Genomic DNA, 24,101 nt, shown 5'->3' on the forward strand with positions numbered 1-24,101 from the left:
TGTTATAATTTAAATTTTTGGGTGTCTAGCCTATCCCTTAAGAGTAGAGCTGTATGATTCATTGATAAAACTTTTTTTTTTGTAATCTCGATTCAAACAGCCACACAATCTCCTTCCTAAATGACAACGATTTGGCTATGTCTCTTAAACCTTTGACAGAATCATACAGGAACATTTAAATCTGCATTGGTGCTGTCGCTGACCTAGAGAAAGCAGAAGGCTATCTAGGTATGAAACAGCTTCAACAAACAGTCTTTTCAACCACACAGTATGATTATTTCCATGTTACAAATATTCAAATTATCACACAAGTACTGGAATAAAAGTTTATAGTTATATGAACACTGATGTCTATAGAGCTGACGTCAAAATAGAGCAAATCACCCTTTGAAAGTAACTTGGCGCTCTTGAAACAAAACAAAAAATTGTGATTTTCAATTTATCCAGAATCGTGCAGCTAATGCCATCAAAACATTTATGATTTACAGTTACCTTCCTTCAGATACAATCATATAAACCCCCACCCCCAATTCAATATTTATATTTTTCCCAATATTTTGAGCATCGCGGACAGTGAGCTTGCTGTGCCAAGTACAGTATTTGCTCTTTGCATCCGTATTCTGTCTCTGGCCTGTGTTAACGTCCTGTTTACAGACTTAGTAATATTTCAACACATATGACATTTTTAAATTATTGCAATGCAGTTTGTGTGCATGTCAAAAACAGAGATCAGTCAAAATAAAACAAACCAGAGTCAACCGGTTCATCTCTACATAAAGGTGAGTGAATGATGACAGAAATTAAATTGTTTGGGTGAACTACGGGGTATCCCTTTTAAATTTGGACAGATTCTTGACTGGCTGTCAATGTTTTTATTATTCTGCAGCTGGGAAAAAAAATATATTATGAAAGCGAAACCAATGATATTGTTCCTCTGTGTTGTTATTGTTTATAGCCTAGTTGTGACGTGGACTTTGCTACTCTTATATAATTACAATGATTATAACTTTATAGATATTGTGTTTAGAACTATTATAGTTCTTTGCTTCTTCGTAACTTCAAAGAGTGTTCATTTATTTGGTCATGTCTTATCTCGCGTAGTGAGCCCTCATGAGGCATATGGATCATTTTACAGTAACTAAAAAAACTATATAATTTTTTACAAAAGAATGTCTAGAAGTTTCTAATGAATGCTGGCCATTATTAGGGAGTTTGTTTGATTGTTTGTTACACACTTACTGAACAAACAGGCCACTGAATCAAAAGGCAAAACTGCAACACAGAGGGCCCTATCATACACCCGGAGCAATGTGGCGCCAGCCGTGACGCAAGTGCTTTTTTGCTAGTTTCAGCCCGACGCAGTTTTCATTTTCAGGTCCTTCGCCACGTTGTTTAAATATGGGCGTGCTCTCTGAAAACAAAGTGTGTTCAGGTGCATTGTTACATTACAATCTAGAAACAAAAATGATGCTTTTGATTTTAAATTGACTAAAGGTTAAACTAAAAACGTAAATAAAAACAAAAGCACAAACTAATTAGGCTAATTTAGCCTGCATTTGATTACCCCATTATAATGGTCACTTAAAAATATATTTGTAGGTTTAAAATTCCACATATGGCATATTTATTGTCTCCAACAACAAATATTTTAGCAATGTATATTTTAGTCAGAATTATTGCGTTACTGCTCCGTCTGTTGGCGCGCATGCGTGCGGCGGCGCTCATTCACGGAAGCTTGAATTTTAGCGGAGATTCACTTGCAGAATGCTCATCCTCTCCTGACAGTGAAATGGACACATTTGTTTGACTTTCTAACATTTACAGATGGAGAATATACTTGTGAAATGTAAGTTAAGCACTGAGGAAAGCACCACATCTCAAACGCATTAAACAGCGCAAGTATTTATCTGTCAGTCAGCAACAGTAGGCTATCTGTCAGAGCATCTGACAGGGAAAGCTGCTTTAAACTTACCAGTTATTTTGAAGCCCTTAAAGCAGAACTCGGCAACTCTAGTCATTTCTTCGCTGATTTTCACTTTTGTTGTCGCATGTTTTCCCCATAGACAGTATATAAGATGGACACAGCGACCCCATAGATTTCAACGGAGAAAAGTGAAGCCCATTTGAAGCACTCACTTCCTGATCGCCAGGCGTACTGCGCAGACTCAAACTGAGCTTGGTGACGTGAGCAACCTGTCTGACAGTTGTCAGTCTTCTAGTAGCTGTGCCGATCTGAATAACTCCCTTCCGAATCTCGCAGAGACGGAGAGCGTGAGTATTAGCTGTCCATGAGCTAGCAGCAGGATCAACTTAATCACTCTCTATGGGCTTCTCCCTTGACTTTATCGGACTTTATGCCTCCACGTCCCCCCGATTGCTTGCAAGCTTCTCCGCCGGTCTATACGGTAATTTCTTTACGGTGCGACAGAGAGTCGAGTGGTTATGACGCAATCGTTAGCCTATTTTTACAAAAACGGCTTCTACGGGGCCATAACGTAAGGTACAAAGTAATGGAGCATTTTATACACTGTCCTGTTTCTTTAGAAATAAATAATACACAAATGGAGTCTTTGGACGCCTCAGATGTAAAGTTATTCGCTGTCAAAGTGACGCCAAAAATGAATGGGAGTCAATGGAATGCTAACAGCAGGTGATGTTCTGCTACAATGGCGGCGCCCAGGGAGGCTTTTGTTTCCGGCGGATGAATTACCCCCTTGGTTTTCCCCACGAGTTCCCCCTACAGCTGTGGGGCGTATATTTCACAACACTGTCGTAAAAAACTCACTTGCGGCACAAGTTTTTCCCCCTTTCAACCGCTGCTCATGTGCATAGGCTATGTCATGATCGGAGCAAGCCAACTTTATCGTGTGGAGCTATGTCTACCGAGGTGGGTAATACATCATACACATTATCATAGAACACTGACATGTACATTTTACGTAAAGCAGTTCGCGTTTCTCGCTTGTTCTTGTTTCTCACGAGACTTCCCATTTCTATCTTGCCGGGACGGTAGTCCCCAAGTTGCAAGGTTGGTTTTCCACCTGGGAACACTGGGGGGAGAGGGGGAAAGTCACCAATATCACCAGAACAGGTTGTTTAACCATCCAAATAATTTCTAGACAGTTTTATTAAGTTAAAAAAGTTGCCAAGTTCTCCTTTAATATAGGCCTAAGCTTGTGTCATGTTTAGGACAAATTGTACAAAAAGTACTTTCACTGCAGCAGCTCACACTGCGTCCTCAGCTATTTTTTAGATGTGCTATCAAACTATACTGTATCGATGTAAATGGCATTGCCTCATTCCATATAGTTTAAAAAAATATATATCGATATGTCGTACAAACTCAATGTACTGCCCAGCCCTAGAATAGGGATAACCCTTTTAGAACATTTTTCCCGTCATTAAACTAGCAAAAGTGGATTCGGACACGCCCTAAGTGCACTTGCGCTTAGATCGTTAAAATAGGGACCAGAGAGTTAAATGCAACTCTGAATGTATGCCAAAAAACTAAACCATTATTAGGCCAATATCAGGACAGTCTAGACTTTCCCTACCACAGACACAGCCATGCCTACAGGCAAATATTGGACAGGAAACATTACTGATGGGAGATAACAGATCAATGGAAAAAGCCACGAGGAGAGTTTCTTGTAGAATATAATATGGGCCATCTCTAGCAAATCTTTTGAAAATCATCCAAACGACCCCAAATTCAAGACCTTCTACGATGACCTAAGGGAATCTTCAGCCGACCAAGAAAAGAAAGAGATGGGGAAATGGGGAGAGCAAGTGTGAGAGAGAGAGAAGCCTGCCTCAGACAAGGAGGAGGGGTGTTGCCGAATGGGACTCCAGTTGGGGGGGGAAGAGGAGGGACCCTATTTCGGGAATATCACGACAATGGGAGCAGCCCACGAGCCTGTTTTATCAAGAAAAGGCCTCTCTCCCTCCCCTCTTTCTCTCAGCTGCTGTGAGGCTTAGTTGTGGTATGGGGTGAGTGTGCCTCTGAATGAGACACTGTGTTACGGGCTACACGACATTCATGCCCAAGGTATGCTCACAAGTGTGTGGGAGCGGGATGGAAACAAATATTTTCATCTACGCACACACACAAACACATTGACTGTGATTTCATTTGGAGGATCCTCTTGGTGCCCATGTCTAGAGAGCATTTTCCTCCCAAAGCTGCTTCTACGGTGGTCCTTTTTTGTTTTCATGAACTCTTATCTGAAGCGTTCTCTACATCCATCTATCAGCACCTCTTTTAAATAACTGGATTTATTTCATTTCTCTGAGACAGTGAAAAGAAACGCAGTCTGGGATGTCATTTCACCCTAAAGTGCTGAGACACAGTCTATCTTGTGTTATTGTTGTATACAGTAAGTCAACACTGGCTGTGTTATTACTCAGGTTATGAGTCCCGGAGTAATTTTAGATTGTGCCAGCTCCAGTTTGCATACAGCCTTTGCGACGTCTTCAGGCGATGCCGTCAATTGTGAAGATTTCAGATTTGGATTGACACACAAAACTTTCAAACACAAACCTAATATTTTAATCATACCATCACTATTCTCTAATGTCTATAAAAAATAAACTTGAATTGAATGAGTTTAAGGGGTCTCGGTGGATTGAGGAGACTGGGATTTACCGAACTGGACCTCCGGCAAGACTGAACCCTTGACCTTCCTGAGGGGAAGTTACTCTATATTGGGGAGCGATCTTCAGGAGAGAAAGTGTGTGTGTAGACTAAGAACAAACCAAGGCGCATCAATCTTTGCTTCAATGGGTCTCTTAGCAAAAGAGACACTATCATCTTCCTCCTACCTTCAAGCACACTTAAAATACACAGTGCATCTGAACCCCATAATATATGAGCAACACCTATAATCATTCTCCACCTTGACAGTAGGTGTGTCTATGGAACATGATTATTATGGCATGATTTTTTTAAACACTGGGACTATGCTTGGATTTCTAGCATTTATACAATATGGCAGTTTCAGGCCTAGTTCTCTTAAACTGTTCCACATCCTCAGACTGATCCCAAACTGTGGCTGAGAGTCAGATGTACAGTACGGTTTCCAAGGCAACATATATTTATCCATGCAGAAAATTGATGTGAAAAACCCTCCACAGAAAAATGAGAGATTAGACCATCTAAACCCAAAAAGAGGGTTTTGACATAGTGAACTATTGTCAGTGCCTGAGATTACATCAGTGGTAATATTTAAGTCAATATTCTGAAAAAAAATCCTAACAATTAATACTTTTTATCTATGATGTCACCAAATATTCAAAATTATGAGGTGGAACCATGGGAACAATACATAAATGAATTGACTACTAATCTGAATGTGTTCCTCTCAATTACCATTTTGCACATCATGCAGATTAAATAATTGTTTTCGTTTTCTGTAAAAGTATTTGATTTGATCCCACATGTTATTTGCATATTCAAAATGAACTAGGCCTAATACATGTGCCTTCATTTGCTACTGGAGAGGCTTGTTCTTGTTGTTTATTATGCTGCATTTAATTTAATGACCTCTTTTCTCAATTCTCATTCATGTCCTTAACAATGGCATACCACAGCACAATGAATTACAAATCAACGCAGGCCTTCTCATCGCTCAAAAAATTGTTTCTTCAGTAGCTCAGCTTTTTACAATAGTTGTGTTCTAATATCAAACAGAATGACCTTGGTTTGGACATGCGCACATAAAAAGGGATGTTCAGTTACAGTGAATATTCTACAAGAATCTGAACAATACAATAAACTGCAATACTTAACTGGGTTGTGATAATCTTAATAAATGTGTTTAATTGATGATTACATAATTAGTATATAAATATTAGAATATTCACATGCATGGAAATTAGGGCTGTACGATTAAGAAAAATGCGATATAAGAGAACTCATTAAATAACGCGATATTCGATGAGCGATACGATAATGCTTTAAGTGTGTAAAATAAATTATATTTTATATTTATAAATATAGGCCTACTACAAAACTGAAAATGATATAACCAACACGTTTCACATTCTTTTTGTGAGAATAAAGCATCCCTACAACTTCTGAAAGTGAACGGCAGTGTTTTACTGTAGCATTATAAAGCAAGTCTCATTTTAACGTCAGTGTAAACCAAGGGTTTAGGGTGTTTCAGGTACAGAAATTGAATAATCAAATGTAAAAATAAAACATGCTTAGTCTTCTCTGTATTAATTAAATTATTATTATTATTAAAGCTTCAAAAGTTATTCAGTTAAGAGCAGTGAGTGATTTTCTCTTTGTCTTTTGGTGTTTGATTAACATTAAGCACACAAGCAGGTTTATTAGGCTGCGGTCACTTTAAGAGCTGCACAGAACCAATATATTGTTTCTTTCTCAACTGTTTAGTCCACTTAAGACATAATTGACTATGAATACTTACTAAGACAGGCATTTTGACACCATTTTGTGTGTTGTTGGCCATATAGCCTAAGCTGGGGAAGATAACTGAAGCCTGGAGCACACGCTGTCCGAGAGTAGGCTTTATGTGTGCGTGGATACTTCGCTTATTGCATTTAATGTTATTAAACATGTCACACGTATGTCATTGTCAACTCATGTGTCCAGTTTACTCTCTGCTGTCTGTGTCGACCTAAAACTTCCTAAAATCGTTTGGAGTACAATCATGCAGATTATTGTGATGTACATTTGCGATATTTCGATCATTTTGATATGCCACGCAACCCTAATGGGTCTTGTAGTTTTAGTAGTTTATCAAAAAACTAAAAAGCTGTAAATGCATTTAAGTGAATTTTACAGCAGAATCTGTTTTCTAGGTTGTCAATAACACCAGATGTGGGTCAAAAAGTTACAAAAAGAGGTTCAAGAACTGAAATTACAGTAAAAGGAAAATGAAAAGCCACATGCAGCAGATATTATGCTTAGTCCCAACTAAATAGTAAATGCACTGCAACAACTACTTCAGAGCATGTGCGTGTGGGGGTCTGTATGGCTCAAATACAAACTGCTTTATACCCACTTTGTATGAGAGAGGAGCAGATGGTCATATTAGTGCTGCTGGCAAGATGGATCTCAACAAGCTCCCTACCAATGAGAGTGCACTCAAATGAGCTGACTACAACAATAACATTTTGTATCACTATTCCGCTGGGTTTCCACTGCACTGCGATCAAATGTGAAGTTTTAAAGTGTGTCAGTGGTAAGATGGCTCAGTCTGAGTGTAGTTTCCACCTCAACACAACAGGAAGAGAAGCACAGCGCAGATGTCTTCAATTTCTAAAGCAAACACACCAATCTCAAACTCAACAACCTGACTCAAAAACCAAAACACAATAAACTGCTGTATGGGCAGTGGTGTAGTTGTTTGGAAGCGAAAGAGAGTACTGAAACGAATTTATCAGATGATCGGCTTCCTACACAGATTATAAAAAGTGAGAGATCCGCTTTTTCTGGGTCGGGCGTGATGATGGTGGTGCTCGTGCACCCCTGCAGAAGGGGCGCAGGTGAAGAAGACACTCAAACAAAGGACATTAAATGTACTGATACATTCCCTCCCCCCTTCACTGATCCCCCCCTGACCGCTTTATTAAAGTCTTACCTGCGTGTGTAATGTCGGACAGGTCATAGTTCTTGGAGGTGCGGGGGAACTCTTTTAGTTTGCGGTTGGAGAGGATGAGCGCTCCGCTGGACGCAGCTTCTTCCAGCGCCTTCTCCACGCTCCTGCTGGCCGCTACGGTCGCCGGCAGCTGGGCTCCATCCCCAGCAGCCATCAAACACGAAATATGGCCCAAATCTTACTCGTTACAACGACAATCACCCCTCCTAAACCTCCATGTCCTCCGAAGCAGGTCCAGTAACGTTCCACACCGGGAAAGTAAGTTGTTGTACTCCAAAAGTGATGTAAAATCCAGTGATCGAGTAAAGTTGAGAGCGGGTGAGTTGACAGTGCGTGTGCTGGAGCTGAGAGCAGAAGGGGCGGGGCTTACGGATTGAGTAAGTCTTGATTGACAGAGCGGACACACCCAGTACGAGCTCGGGAAATCAACACAAAAGCGCTGCTCTCATCGGAAGGGGGAAATGATAAAGTTTTTTGTTTTGTTTTTTGTCATTCGGGGGTTTTGTAATACAAATATTGTTGAAGCTTCACTGCTTCGAAGTTTTTGCATTGTTTGCATACAGATAGCAAGACTGAAAAGATGTATAGTAGCGGAAGCTTCTAATGGATATCACAAAGCATTTCCCTGTTCCAGATCAATTGAAATGACGTGCACTTAGAGAGGAAATGAAAGACATAAATATTGCATTAACATTATAGAATTAGTTCACCTTTACTTGGTTTTATGGATGTGACATAGGTTGTCTGGACTAAGCTAACCATAAAAATAGGATTGGACTCATAATAATCCTACTTCCAAAAGTAGGGTATTCAAATTATTAAAACATAATTTAAAAATATTATATGTAAAAACATAAAATAAAATATAAACACAGATGAAATTATCATAGCAAAACTAATTTCTGTGTGTGCATTTTGTAACTTTGAAGTATTTTAAAATGCACTTTTCATAATCAAAAAAAAGTAGTAGCCTACGAGTTTGATTTCTCCATTAAGTCATTCAAATCTATACACACTTAAAGGCCATTTGGAATTTAGTGAAAATAGTCAGTAAAAGTCAGTTTTAATGTAACCTTCAAACAGCAGAAAATCTAAAATCACCTGAGACATAAAAGTTGTTGAAGAAGGTGCACTCCTAAATTGTACTTGCAATTTTTTTTCTTGACATATTGTTTAAATGTATATATATGCCTACATATAGACCACTATTTGTTTTAGCTGTGTTGTATCAGGTTATGTTGTAGGGGCACATTTGCCCATATAATATGCACAAAGCTTTCACCGAGTTATTGCTTACGCATGCATGCTTAATGTCTATCTGTTTTAGGCCTGACGGGGGCACAAAGTGGGTCACAAAATTATCCACTAGTCTGTGTCATTACTCTCCATGGAACAAAACAGAGAGGAAGAGAGGGATTGAGTGAGTCCAGAGGAAGAGAAGGGATGAGAGGTCGTGAGAAAAAGTGAGGTCATCATTTGTGTGAAGCTGATACCATGGGATGTGTGTTGAAACATGACTTAGGAATGACTAAATTAATAGTATGTAATTATTGTAGGATTCTTGTATTGTTGGCGCCACTGAATATATATGAGGCTCACAACTTTAGTGAGACTTTATTTATTTGTTTGTTTGTTTGTTTGTTTATTACCTTCCTTCGTAGTGAAGTGTAGTGATTATGCATGCATGCTGTATAAAGGGTTTTCATGTAACACTGCAGCTTTGGCCAGCAACTCAATAACCACCTTCTTCAGATTATGTGTGAAGCCAAAAACAAGCTGTAACTTATTTATAAAGCAATTTCAAAATCACTAGAAATGAACTAAAGTGCTGTAAATAACTATAAAATACATAGAAACATCACATGACACCAAGAAAATCAACTTATTCAAAATATTATTTTTTTGCCGATCCTACTCCTGGGCAAAACTTTGTGAAGGGGCCCCTGTCAGTGCATTCTTAAAAAAAAAAAAAAAAAATCCATAAACTTAAGTAATAATTACAATGGTTTTCAGTATGCAAGGTGCACTGACAGTTATATATAGGGGTGAATTCAGATTGAATAGGACATTTTTTTTCCCCAGTTATCTCAATGGCAAAACGTGTCCCAAACCGAATTACTCTTATAGAATTAAAACATCAATAAAACAAACTGCAAGTTATGAAAAACGTATATAGCCTACATATGAAAAGGGAAATCCGTTAAAACACGTTAAATTGGCAGTAAGTAAAATTAAAACCAAATTTTCGTTGACAGCTAAATCATTTTTATTTTATTTTATTTTTTATATAGCAATGCTCTGGCACCATCTAGCTGTCAGAAAAACTATAACACACATGCGAATTGGCTTTCTAAATGCTCGATTTACTAACAGCATGATAAATACATTAAAAAGGCATGGTTGTTTCATCTCAAATTTGTATTCGTACAGAATGAGCACTGTAATTCGGCCTGTGTTCTCTTATTATATATTCTTCTCTTTACTTCTAAATGTGCACAATATATTTGTAATCATTTTTATTTCTTACTTTTAATTATTTTAATTTCTTTCAAAACTGTTATTTATCTGTTTATGATCTTTTTTTCTTTTTTTTTTTAAGAATAATATTTTGTATATAAAGTACTGAATTACCACTGTGTGTTAAATGTGCTATATAAATATACATTGTCTTGCCTTGCCCAATACTGTCTCTGTCTGGCAACATATCCTGATGTTTACCACTGGAAATCCCAAAAGTATCACACTCCTCCAGGTATACACCTTTAGAAACCTCTTGCTTTCACATTCACAGAGCACGCAGGTGTATGTGTTTTTCCAATGGTAAAGGGTTAATTCAGTGCAGTGCGCCTTTAAGCAGCAGCGCTTCTCTGATTGGTTGGATGTAGTCACATGAGCACTTCCTCCTCCAAAAGCTGTTCATGAGTTGTTTCTCTGGGGGTTACTTACGGGACAAGACTGTAAGACATTAATGTTATTTAATTTCAGTACTATTCAAACTAATGATATGAATATACATGCACTTTTCAAACATTGTATTTACTGTTTATGAGTGGTTAAATGACATTGACGTTATAGCGTGCAAGAACAGTAATACATGGTCGTTGTTGTGCTTATGTTTGTTTTGATATTGAGCTAATTTATCTATATCTATCTAACGTTATCGGTTACGTTATATGTTTTTGCAACTTTCTCTACTTATATTTTCCATACTCTTTTAACTAATCGTAAACAGTGTATACATATCCCAAAAACGTGTGTGGTGTTGTGTTTGATCTATTTTGTGACAGTGAGAGTGTTGTAACTCAACTGACATTGAACTTTGTATTGAGTTGACCTGATACCTAGATAACAAATGCTGCACACGATAAATAGAGTTAGTTTGTGAAATAAAGTATTGTAAATGAATGCAATGAAATAATTTACAGTTCCGGCTATCCAGAAAGTGTAGCATAAGAAGAATATGCTGCCATATTGAATTATTGATCAAGTTATATTGATCCAGAACTATTAGTTAACGAACTATTAGTTAACAGGAAAACCCAGAATGACTTTAATGTATTAGGGAATAGTTGATTCAGACAATTACTAACATGCTGCAATAGCAAAGGCAAACTTTTTCTTTCATCTTAAAATCATCATCTTAGAAAAATGTTGTGGACATTGTTGATTTGATTATGTTTTTGTTTTTGTTTGTTTGTTCCAGGACATGAGTGTGCCAGCCATCACAGACGCTAAATGCGTTTTGGAAGAGAAAAAGGATGAGGGCATCCCAGACCTTCCCAGTGGTCCCCTCGACATCTACAGGAAGAGAGCATCCTTCAGCTGGAAGGACATGATGCGATTTCTGGAGGGTGATGAAATCATTGCATTCAAGGTAGCCTACAGTAAGATGATTATGTTTTGCTCATCCTTTTATTAGATTTTTTTTTGTCCAAGAAAAGTACACATTTAGTGACTAAGATTGCTGTTATAACATTGTTACCATATATATGTTACATACCAAGTCCTGATTTTCATAATGTTCCAAGATCCTCTTTTAAACAGCAATTATACACAATATAAATTGGGAAGCTGTCAACTTTATAAATAAAAAGTAGAAGTTCATCACATATTATGTCCTAACAACCCTATGGATTGTGTGCGCTTAGTCCAAATCATAAAAACGTATTTTTTTTTGGATTGAGCTGAATTTCAAATGAATGATTCCTCCTTTTGACCAGTCTGAGAATGTCCACAGTAGTGATGCACTTTCAAAACACTGCTTCATGTAGCTTTGAAACATTTACAAATATTTTGTTTAGAATCCGTGCTTTAGAGCCCGTTTCAAACTCACTTATTTCAGCAAATAAGTCTTCGTTACGACATACTGTTTCGAACCTTTCGAGCATTTTAAAATTCGCTGCTAGATGTCAGTGATCTAGTGAACCCATAAACAAATGTCTAATAGTTTTAACTGATATAATTTCAGTTTTATAATGTGGGTTCATTTTTAATGAATGTAATGTATTTAAATACTTATGCTTGTATAATAAAAAAGGAGAATATTGAATTACTTAAAAAGGCCTGCCTAATGACACACAGAATAAGCACTGCACATAAAGAACAGTTATATTTGTAGATTACATTTAATTGATTACACTTTCATGAAAACATCTGGTTTGTAAAAAGCTGTAATTCAAAATTTTTGGGCTGAGTTTTCTTTGCGTTTTAGTGTTTTGACCAGCAGGCGCTGCCGACCTGTGGCGTTTTGAGCTCTTCATTTTGCTAAACAGCTGGTTCAGTTGAAGCATTGTTTCGAAAAGCTTTATTTCTCCCATCACTAGTCCACAGTCATTGATATAGATGTATTTCTGTCTCTCTCTCTGAGCAGCAGCTCGTGTTCAGAGCACTGGAGAGTGACCCGCTCTTTGCCCGGCAGCCTGGGGAGGACGTCCCAGTGGAGCAGAAGCGAGAGCTCACCTTCCGCCGCTGTAAACAGCTATTTAAGTATGACTTTTTAACACGTGATGATGCCATGCAGAATCCCTGGAAGATGACAATCCTCAGTGACTGCCTGGGAATGTATGACTGGTCTTTGGGAGCCAAGTACTTCCTTAACCAAGGGGTGAGCCCATTTCACTAAATGCCCTCCAGAGACCCCAGAAACGGAAGTTGCAAGTGTCTTTTCTTCCCTATTGTAATTTATATCTAGGCCTAAGTGAAATGGCTTCTGGAATGAGAAAAAAAATGTATGGTAACACACTGCCCTCCCAAGAATAGGCTAGTTCACACAACTCACACAGAAGTGATTGCTTGATACTCATAATTAGCATTTTTGTGGATAATTGCATTCTCTTTATCATGCATTATTGTTTATTATTATTTGTGATGATTATTTCTTTAAAAACAACAACTTTTAAACATAAACCCTTTGTTTTCAAACATATTAGATGTTTGGAGCCACAGTGGTAAGCACAGGATCTCAGAGGCACCTGAAGTTTGTGAAGGACATTGAGCAAATGATGGTAAATGATCTGGGTAGTTTTTAATTATAAACAGGAAGTTAGTTCCAAGGTGCTGTGTGTGTGTGTGTGTGTGTGTGTGTGTGTGTGTGTGTGTGTGTGTGTGTGTGTGTGTGTGTGTGTGTGTGTGTGTGTGTGTGTGTGTGTGTGTGTGTGTGTGTGTGTGTGTGTACTTGTACAACTATCTTTGTGAGGACCAGTTTTAGATCATTGGAGTGAGGACTAAGAGAGTCCTTCATTTTGGCCAGTCCTCACTTTCTGAGACCCCTTTAAAGGCCTGTTTGAGGGTCAAGACTTGGTTTTAGGGATAATATTATTATGAGGTTTAGGGTAAGGGTTCGGGTTAGGCACTGCTAGAGATTGCATTGTGTCAATGAATGTCCTCATAAAGGTAGATGTACAAGAATGTGTGTGTGTGCGTGCGTGTAAAAACTAGCGAGTTGTCTTTGACATTTTTCATGTAAGACCACATGAGCCACTGACAGCAAATTAACATTGTCTCTCTCTGTTTAGACATTTGGATGCTTTTCATTGACAGAGCTGAGCCATGGCAGCAACACAAGAGCCCTGAGGACAACAGCCAGATATGACCCCAGCACTCAGGTACTCTACTACCAGATGCGATGGTGTGAACGGTCCACTCCACTACCTGTAATATAGATATAACACAAGTATCAACACATTGCATTCATTTAGCATATCACCGAAAAGCACATTGGTTCTAACTTTTCTTGAATGAGATTAAACGAATATGCCCATGCAAGTCATAACGGGACATCGACTGTTGATTTATTAATCTTGGTAAATGTTGATTTAATAATAAGTAATAAATATTGAACTAATAAATATAATAAAAACAAAACAAGTTACCAATGGCATAATAATGAATGCTATTCTAAATAGTATTGCATGGATAATAAATGCTATTGTTCATTGTTGATTCAGGATAGCTGAAGTATTAGTGACCATACTAAATATTTAATTCACATTATCTGAATAATTCAATTCACAATCTGACAATATGGAGCCTTTTAAAAAAATATATCTCTGACTACTATGACTCTCTTAGGCTACGTTCACACTGCGACCTTTAGTGCTCAATTCTGATTTATTGCTCAGCTCAGATTTTTTTTATAGCTGTTCACTTTGTTGTTTTAAATGTGGCCAATATAAACAATCACATTGTGAACAGATTACCCGTGTGCACAAACGAACAATTAAACGACGTCACGCAGCACACTGTCATATGGAAGTAAACACTGAGGACATTAAAGTAAGTGATAACGCGTTTATTTATAGTGTGATCTGACACTGAAGCCAGCAAATTTATGCTCGGGCTATATAAAAAAAACTAAGACGAGGATAAGAAAAAAGAGAGCAGAGTTTTTAAACAATTTTGATACAATCATATTTTGATTGTTTTGCTTGTATATAGAGCTGTCACTATAATACTTATCATCACTGTCCTTCCACTGACTACCCTTCACAACTTTTTTGATAACTTTGGGTATGTAAAATCTTCGACTCCCATGAGTTGTGACGAATCTTGCTCAGAGTGACTTTGACGTAAAAGTTGCATGAATATATGACTGATATGACTATCCGATATATATCCGATATGACTGTTCAGACTGAGGTCACATTGCAAAACATCTGACCTGTATCGGATTTAGTACCACATATGGAAGTGACTATGGCACAAATCAGAATTGATAAGATCAGATTCCTTGTTGTTTGCACTGTTCACACCGTCATGAGAAAAACAGATCTGAATCACATGTGAGCAAAAAAAAATAATAATTATTCAGATTTGACCCACATTTACCAGCAGTCTAAACGTAGCCTTATAGCTCAATCCACCTCTCTTTCATTATTATTTTACCTGATTTTTACTATTTTTCCTTCTGTTTATTATGCCTGATGGACAGCAGCTTATGTATGTTGTTTTAAAATCCGCAGGAGTTTGTGATAAACTCTCCAGACTTTGAAGCAGCAAAGTTCTGGGTAGGGAACTTGGGAAAGACAGCCACTCATTCAGTCGTGTTTGCACAGCTTTACACCCCTGATGGACAATGTCACGGCCTTCACTCTTTTGTAGTCCAAGTATGTGTGAAAGTACATCTTCAGTTCATTTTCTTGTCTTGTTAGAGCAGCTGTGACTAAAGCAGTTTTTATATCATTTAATTAATAGGTCAGGGACCCAAAGACCTTGCTGGCAATGCCAGGAGTGATGGTTGGGGATATGGGAAAGAAACTGGGTCAGAACGGTCTGGATAATGGGTGAGTTTAATGCTGGACTGTGGACTGATGAGATGTTGTGATTACAGTAGTTGGTCATTAGAGGGCGGTAAAAGAAAATCATAAATGGATATTTCCATCTGACTCTTCCCAGTGCCCATATAACTGAAAAGTTATTCTTCATTATACTTTTCAGTGTAATCATTTAAAAAAACACTTATTTTGATGTGCATAATAAATAAGTGTTTTTGTTTTTGTCAGTTTTGCAGTGTTTCACAATCTAAGGATACCTCGGGAAAACTTGCTAAACAAAACAGGAGATGTTACGCCTGATGGGCGCTACGTTTCACCTTTTAAAGTAAGCAATATTATATCATTGCCTAATAATAGTTACATAAAGCTCTGTTTTATTGCAGTTACACTGTAGAAATGATAATCTGTATTTTATCTTTGTAAATAAGACTATATACATAAACATTAGCAATAGCAATAGAACAGCATTTATTAATTGTTTATATTAATTTTCACTAAAAATAACTAATCATGAACAATAGTATATTTTAATTTCTCATTAGCCTAGATTAATAAATGCTGTAAAAATTATGGTAACACTTTACAATAAGGTTTCATTTGTTAACATTAGTTAACTACATTTGAACTAACAATTAACAATACTTCTACCGCATTTTTAATCTTTATTAATGATAATCTCAACATTTACTAATACATTTTTTTAATTAAAAGTTGTATCTGTTAACATTAGTTAATGCACTGTGAACAAAAATTAACATGAGCATTAACTTGCATTAACAAAAGTTAATAAATTCTGTAACAATATATTATTCCTTGTTAGATCGTGTTAGTTAATGGATTAACTAATAACAAATGAGACCTTATTGTAAAGTGTTACATCATGTAAAGTCCATGATATCAAATGCATTTAATAATAGTTAATGTATTGAAACTTATTGTAAAGTGTTACCAATTATTCTTTAACACCTTTTTTGAAAAATATAGGTTATGTGCAAAGCAACAGTATTTTATTGATTTTATTCACGAAGATAGGAAATAATAGAGCCATTTTATTGCATATCCGCGCAGACATCTTGCAGGCCATATAGACTTTATGGTCGCTCTGCAGTGAGAGAACGCAGTGGTGCAGTGGCTGTTATTCCAGCTGCTGAGCTGTGCTATGCAAGATGTACGAGAAGGAATCCCTATGCTTTCATTTCAAACAAACAGGGAGTTTTTAATCACAGGAAAAGCCAGACCGTCAGCCAATTACTGACAGAAAGACATAAAGGGGTTTTTCTGAAAACAAACAGAGACGAGAGGTTGAGGATGAATGAATGAGATTTCGTTTGCCCTTCTTTTTCCTCACATTCTTTTATTCTGTGGTTTGGTCTCGTCATCTATGCTATGCGTTTTCAATTATTTCATGTGTCTTTCCATCCTGTCTTTTTCCTTACCGTACACGTTCAAAGGACCCCAATAAGCGGTTCGGGGCGTCTTTAGGGGCGCTGTCAGGAGGCAGGGTGGGCATTACGAGGATGGCACTGGTCAATCTGAAGCTGGCGGTGACTGTGGCTGTGCGATTCTCCGCCACACGCAGACAGTTCGGCCCCAAAGAGGACGAGGAGATTCCGGTGCTGGAATATCAGCTACAGGTACAAAATACTGACACACTCCAGTGGAAACATTTCAAGAGTTCTTCGCAACATCATAAGAACTGTTAGATAAGTGATCATTATTTAGTTTTATCTGCCTTTGTCTGTTTAGTCATGATCTGCCTTTAATTTATCATTAATTAAAAAAAAAATGGTTTAATTAAATGCTTTTAAATGAAAGCTTTTACTTAAAATAGTTTCAAATGTAACTGAAAAGTAATTTAATTTATTAGAATAAACAAAAATCCAATGTAAGCATATTTATTAGTTTTAGTATTTGTCATCTACAAAAATAATGGTAAGACTTTGTTTAAAAGTATTGTTGTACATGTATGTACTTGTATAACTCACTACTTTCTCGTATTTCACTGTAACTGCATGTACTGTAAATAAAGTAACTATAAATAAATTAACTTTAATATAAATTTATATATATATATATATATATAGAGAGAGAGAGAGAGAGAGAGAGAGATGATATATATATATATATAGAGAGAGAGAGAGAGAGAGATGATATATATATATATATAGAGAGAGAGAGAGAGAGAGAGATGATATATATATATATATATAGAGAGAGAGAGAGAGAGAGAGAGAGAGAGATGAGAGATATATATATAGATAGAGAGAGAGAGAGATGATATATATATTATATATATATATATATATAGAGAGAGAGAGATGAGATATATATATATATATATATATTTAATCTCACACACACACACACACATTAAATTCATACTTATTAAATTCACTAAATGGCCAAAAGGGAAACTGGCATGTTGGAAACATTTAAAAGTGCGCTAAACATTTACCGTAATAGGCCTTTGTAGGGATATGACCAGTAGTAATCTTTTTGGAGTGTCTTCTTACACTTCTGTGTTCTTTTTCTGTGTATCACTGAAGGTAGCATTCATTTGTAGATCAAACTCACTGATTTTAAGCTATTTGTCTTTTGACCCATCCTGTTCATGTGCTCCATCCTCGGTTTCAGCAATGGCGTCTTATCCCATTTCTGGCTGCCGTGTACGCGCTGGAGCACTTCACCCGATCCTTCTCCATGAACTTTGTCGAATTTCAAATTGGACTCCTAATGAAGGACAAAAGCGACAGACAGGTATAGATTATATGCTTTAAATATGCTGAAAATACGCGCATACAAAGCATCTGAAATTCAGAAAGTAGTAATCTTCTAGTATTTGATCACATATACGTAGATTGTGTGTGTCACTCCTCAGGCTGAACTGGGCAGAGAGATCCATGCCATGTCATGCGCTAGTAAACCTCTGGGATCGTGGACAGCCCAGCGAGGCATTCAGGAATGTCGGGAGGCTTGTGGAGGACACGGCTACCTTGCCAGTAAGGAATCTTTAAAATCTTCATAAACTAGATGTTTAATAGAAGCACAAACTACAGTGGCCCAGTAGTACAGACTGCAGAACACAACGAAGATTTAAAAAACAAATGTAAGTTAACATCACAACGGACTCAAGACATAGCTCAATAGAAACAAGTCACAATGCAACGTAATCGTCCCACCAAAACAGAAACAAGTCGAAACAGAAGTTTCCGTTGTTCGTTGCGATTCCTTTGTGTTGTGGCTTGTTGTGTTGTGGCTTGTTTCTGTTGTGTTGTGGCTTATTTCCTTTGTTTTGTGGCTTGTTTCTCTTGTGTTGTGACTTGTTTCTGCTGTGTTGTGTCTTGTTTATGTTGTGTTGTGGCTTATTTCCTTTGTTTTGTGGCTTGTTTCTGTTGTTGTGACTTGTTTTTGTCGTGTTGTGTCTGGTTTCTGTTGTGTTATGTCTTGTTTCTGTTGTTGTGTCTTGTTTCTGTTGTGTTATGTCTTGTTTCTATTGTTGTGACTTGTTTCTGTTGTGTTGTGTCTTGTTTCTGTTGTGTTATGTCTTGTTTCTGTTGTGTTGTGTCTTGTTTATATTGTGTTGTTGCTTATTTCCTTTGTTTTGTGGCTTGTTTCTGTTGTGTTGTGTCTTGTTTCTGTCGTGTTGTGTCTGGTTTCTGTTGTGTTGTGTCTTGTTTCTGTTGTGTTGTGTCTGGTTTCTGTTGTGTTGTGACTTGTTTCTGTTGTGTTGTGTCTTGTTTCTGTTGTGTTATGTCTTGTTTCTGTTGTGTTGTGTCTTGTTTCTGTCGTGTTGTGTCTGGTTTCTGTTGTGTTGTGCCTTGTTTCTGTTGTGTTGTGGCTTATTTCCTTTGTTTTGTGGCTTGTTTCTGTCGTGTTGTGTCTGGTTTCTGTTGTGTTATGTCTTGTTTCTGTTGTTGTGACTTGTTTCTGTTGTGTTATGTCTTGTTTCTGTTGTTGTGACTTGTTTCTGTTGTGTTGTGTCTTGTTTCTGTTGTGTTATGTCTTGTTTCTGTTGTGTTGTGTCTTGTTTATATTGTGTTGTTGCTTATTTCCTTTGTTTTGTGGCTTGTTTCTGTTGTGTTGTGACTTGTTTCTGTTGTGTTGTGTCTTGTTTCTGTTGTGTTATGTCTTGTTTCTGTTGTGTTGTGTCTGGTTTCTGTTGTGTTGTGTCTTGTTTCTGTCGTGTTGTGGCTTATTTCCTTTGTTTTGTGGCTTGTTTCTGTTGTGTTGTGTCTGGTTTCTGTTGTGTTGTGTCTTGTTTCTGTCGTGTTGTGTCTGGTTTCTGTTGTGTTGTGTCTTGTTTCTGTTGTGTTGTGTCTGGTTTCTGTTGTGTTGTGACTTGGGGCCTGTACCATGAAGGTAGCTGAAAAAACTCGGGGTTACAGGATTAGTTTTGAGTTGACAAAACCAAACCGATGCAATCAGGCTTTGTTGGTACCATGACGCAGCTCATCACCTTTCTCTGTCAACTCAGGCTTTGATCTTAAGTTATGATTAATCCACGAGCGCGTGCACATACCAAAGTGACGTTGGCACCGAACAACCAATCGCGTTCGATATGGATAGAGCGAGAGAGATATATTTTTTCCGCGGAGGAGCAAGAGATAATCATTCAGAATTACGATTAATTTAAATATGTATTACAAGCTCGAATCAATACGGTCTCTGCTGCCAAAGCAAGAGAAGACTGTTGGAGAAAGATTGCTGATTGCGTTAATGTGTAAGCTAAACAAATAGGCTACGTTCTATATTAATGTAAAATTATGTAGGCTATATATGTAGGCTATGAATGTATGTGTGTGTGAAATATAGCCTATATTTTTATAATATATAAAAATGTGCATGTATATAGCTACTAATAAATATCAATATTCATTGATTTTTAGATGCAACTCCAAACGTTCTAGCAGATAAAGACAAAATATAAAAATATAATTCAAAGTAGTAAGTATTTACACATAACCTTTTATTATTTTTTGTAAACATTTGATCACAAACACTTCTAGTTCTAGAAAAAAGAGTGAAATTCAGAAAACCAGTGGAGGGCCACTCCTCCAGAATACACTGAGTTGCTCTGAGTAGCAATAAGGGACGGCCGATTGTGGATGGGATTACTGGTGCTGTACAATCTGACCCTGGTGCTGGCTTCTAAGCAAGTAACACTGGGTACGTGTGCGATACATTACTATTTTAAGTTTTAGATATGGCTGACTGTATGTTCTGCAGTAGAGGGAAATGCAGTGTCCCTGTTGAAGCCAGCACACACACACACACACACACACAGTCTCCCACACAGAGGTCAGTGTGCAGCAGACAGAACACCAGAAACATAACCTGCTTTATAACAGTTATGCTTTATATTGCCCTACTTTTATTTATTAGGGTGGAGGAAATGATGAGACAGTTGCTGAGGTGAATGCACTGGGCTTTTTATTAAGGCAAACATTTGAATGTGTGGCATAAAACAGGGACTGGCCCTTACACATCTCTTTTATTGTAGTATTTTTCACAACCTGTCCCAGAAACTGAAGCCTCTACCTCAATAGGCTTAAGAAGAAATGTGAACAAGTTAAGGATTTAAAACCATTGACATAAATTACAGGTGTTTGTCAAGGAACTTTTTGTGAGTTGATTAGCCTCCAGAAAACTTGTAATGATCGTGGTGTAAACTTGTTTGTGGTGGAATTATGTTTCAGGTGGAAACAGACTCAGTCAGGGCCCTTTACAAAAGGAGCCTAGAGCTAGACTGCACACTAAATGAGCCTATAGAGACTGCACACTAAATGAGCCTATAGAGACTGCACACTAAAGGAGCCTATAGAGCTAGACTGCACACTAAATGAGCCTATAGAGACTGCACACTAAAGGAGCCTGACTGTGAGCTGAGGAGGCTCCACGTTTAAATAATAAATAAATTGGAGATCAAACAGCTGGATTAAACTGATCTCAGTACTGTATGTGAACTTATTTAACCAAGTAACACTTTAGCATGAATATTTATTAATGCAACTTCATCTTGTCTCTTTCTCCACCCCATCCCACAAAACCAATAAAAAGTTTGAGACCTATCTGCAGTTTCAATGTGCTTTTATTAAGTGTAATATTGCATGGTGATTGCATCTACATCTGCACTGGGTGGTCAAGTGGCCCTGTCGGTCATCATGATGGTTATTTTGTAGGTTGCAAATTAACAGTGTTTTGTACTGTACCAAATTTAACTTGCTTTCCTCAAAGTGCTGACACAACACAGACTCACAGAAAGTAGATCCTTGTTATATCTGTTAATGTTACTATTAATTTAAAGATTCATCTCACAGAAAATAATAATTTCACATGTTCACATCATCTCTACCTGAACATTAAGGCTGTGAAAGGACTTTCTATTAACATAATCTGCCTAATGTTCTCTTAGAGAAGTGGAGATTGCAACATGTGTGCAGGCTATTGCTCCAATGACTCTAGGGAATCCATAAGATTAACCGAATAATAATACAAAATATTTAAAATAATTAAGTTGGCTTGGAAAAGCCAACTTACTGATATTGTACTTAAACTTAATTAATGGTGCTTGCCTATAGGCAAAGCAACATTAGTGTTCTCTTGCATACTTATTTTTCTTCTTATTATTATTCCACACAAAAGTTTGGCGCGAAACTCGCCCCGCACCGTTTGTCACAGACCCCTGAGTGAGGTGTCAAAACGACCGGCTCATTGAGGAGAGGTGTGCTATATCTTTTCTAAGCGATCGGGTGTACGATGTTCGCACAGCGGACGAAAAAGCGGCCAAAAAAGTCCCATTGACTTAACATTGCGGAATTTTCAGAAATTCAAATCCCAACTGTCATTTTTCACACACACAGACACAAAGGGCCTGACACCCCTGCATGTCTCCCCCTCTCTCTCCCTCAGAGGATTTATATTATCCAGCAGCCAATAAGTAATGGCCTAAAATCTTCATAGCCACACCATAGCAACCAGTTACAGCACCCTAGCAACCATAAGCTATAGGCACGAGGCCGCAGGCCTCGTGCACTCATTATAATGCACTCGTTTAATAGAGATTTTAAATACTCTATAAAAACTCACTCGTAGGCACGAGGCCGCAGGCCTCGTGCCTAACCTTAGCCCTAACCCCATAGTAACCATCTGTGAAAACTACCAACCACCTAGTAACACCATAGCAACCAGTTACAGCACCCAAGCAACCATAGGCTATAGGCACGAGGCCGCAGGCCTCGTGCACTCATTATAATGCACTCGTTTAATAACACAACCACTCAAAATACCTTAGAACTCCCTAGCAACACCCTAGCAACTACCCAAAATACCTTAGAACTCCCTAGCAACACCATAGCAACCACCCAAAACACCTTAAAACACCCTAGGAACCACCCATAACACCCTAGCAACCACCCAAAATACCTTAGAACTCCCTAGCAACACCATAGCAACCACCCAAAATACCTCATAACTCCCTAGCAACCACCCAAAATACCTCAGAACTCCCTAGTAACACCGTAGCAACCACCCAAAATACCTTAGAACTCCCTAGCAACACCCTAGCAACCACCCAAAATACCTCAGAACTCCCTAGCAACCACCCAGAACACCCTAGCAACTGCCTAGCAACCACCCAGAACACCCTAGCAACCGCCTAGCAACCACCCAGAACACCCTAGCAACTGCCTAGTAACCACCTAGAACACCCTAGCAACTGCCTAGCAACCACCCAAAACACCCTAGTAACCACCCAGAACACCCTAGCAACCAACCCAAAACATGAATAAGCCATATCTCAGCAGCAGAACATCGTACAGACATGGTTGTTGGCTCGTATGCAATCATGTACCACACTCTAGCAACCGAGTGGTGAGTTTTGCCACTGCAAGCACCATTCACATTTTCTTCTGGAAATGTACGTTCTAGTATTATTATTATTCTTCTTACTAAAAACTGTTGACTCTATCTCGTCCTAGAGCTTTAACTCTACATACTCCAAACTCGGCTCAAATACTCAAACTGTTCTGAAGTTAGTTGCTATATCTTTTCAGACTGATCGGACTTACGGTTTTTCTATAAATGACGATCAAACTTGGAAAAACTCCCATTCACTTAACATGGTGGAATGTTCAGATTTTCAAACTCCCCAACTGCCAAAAATTCAAATCAAAATCCCTTGAAAGCCTAGACTAAATCAAACTGCCATTCTATACACTATATGAGCCATTGAGACTCATTTAAACTCATTAAACTCATCTATCTATCCACCTCAAACTATTTTAAACTTCAAACTAATTTAAACTTCAAACTAATTTAAACTTTTTATGAATAAAAACTACAAAAACTGGCTCCCTCACCTTAGCCCTAACTCCAGGATGCTAATATACACTAAACTCTGAACTCTTAGACTCATATAAACTTATAAACTACTTTAAACTCATGCATTCTCTAAACTCAAAAACTCTTTAATGTGTGTGTGTGTGTGTGTGTGTGTTAGAACACCCTAGCAACACCATAGCAACCACCCATAACACCCTAGAAACTGCCTAAAATACCTTAGAACTCCCTAGCAACACCATAGTAACCACCCATAACACCCTAGCAACCACCCAAAATACCTCAGAACTCCCTAGCAACACCCTAGCAACCACCCACAATACCTCAGAACTACCCAGCAACATCCTAGCAACCACCCAAAATACCT

The 24,101-nt window shown here is 37.9% G+C and overlaps 2 protein-coding genes across 3 annotated transcripts in view; one reads left to right on the plus strand and one right to left on the minus strand.

Moving 5' to 3' along the window:
* The window catches only part of lrch4 (leucine-rich repeats and calponin homology (CH) domain containing 4), a 43,452-nt gene extending 35,463 nt beyond the window's left edge, over positions 1-7,989 (minus strand). For both annotated transcript variants that reach the window (XM_079605106.1, XM_079605105.1), the window contains exon 1: positions 7,608-7,989. In XM_079605106.1, the coding sequence (XP_079461232.1) occupies positions 7,608-7,779 (172 nt within the window). In that variant the 5' untranslated portion in view covers positions 7,780-7,989. The remainder of the gene's footprint in view (positions 1-7,607) is intronic.
* Positions 7,990-10,483: 2,494 nt separating this feature from the next.
* The window catches only part of acox3 (acyl-CoA oxidase 3, pristanoyl), a 32,440-nt gene continuing 18,822 nt past the window's right edge, over positions 10,484-24,101 (plus strand). The window contains exons 1-11 of the mRNA XM_079604321.1: positions 10,484-10,582; positions 11,329-11,499; positions 12,496-12,729; positions 13,055-13,129; positions 13,640-13,729; positions 15,086-15,229; positions 15,318-15,406; positions 15,626-15,722; positions 16,849-17,031; positions 18,032-18,154; positions 18,276-18,396. Of these exons, the coding sequence (XP_079460447.1) occupies positions 10,544-10,582; positions 11,329-11,499; positions 12,496-12,729; positions 13,055-13,129; positions 13,640-13,729; positions 15,086-15,229; positions 15,318-15,406; positions 15,626-15,722; positions 16,849-17,031; positions 18,032-18,154; positions 18,276-18,396 (1,366 nt within the window). The 5' untranslated portion in view covers positions 10,484-10,543. The remainder of the gene's footprint in view (positions 10,583-11,328; positions 11,500-12,495; positions 12,730-13,054; positions 13,130-13,639; positions 13,730-15,085; positions 15,230-15,317; positions 15,407-15,625; positions 15,723-16,848; positions 17,032-18,031; positions 18,155-18,275; positions 18,397-24,101) is intronic.

This window comes from Phoxinus phoxinus, assembly GCF_949152265.1.
Source record: "Phoxinus phoxinus genome assembly, chromosome: 2".
NCBI lineage: Eukaryota > Metazoa > Chordata > Actinopteri > Cypriniformes > Leuciscidae > Phoxinus > Phoxinus phoxinus.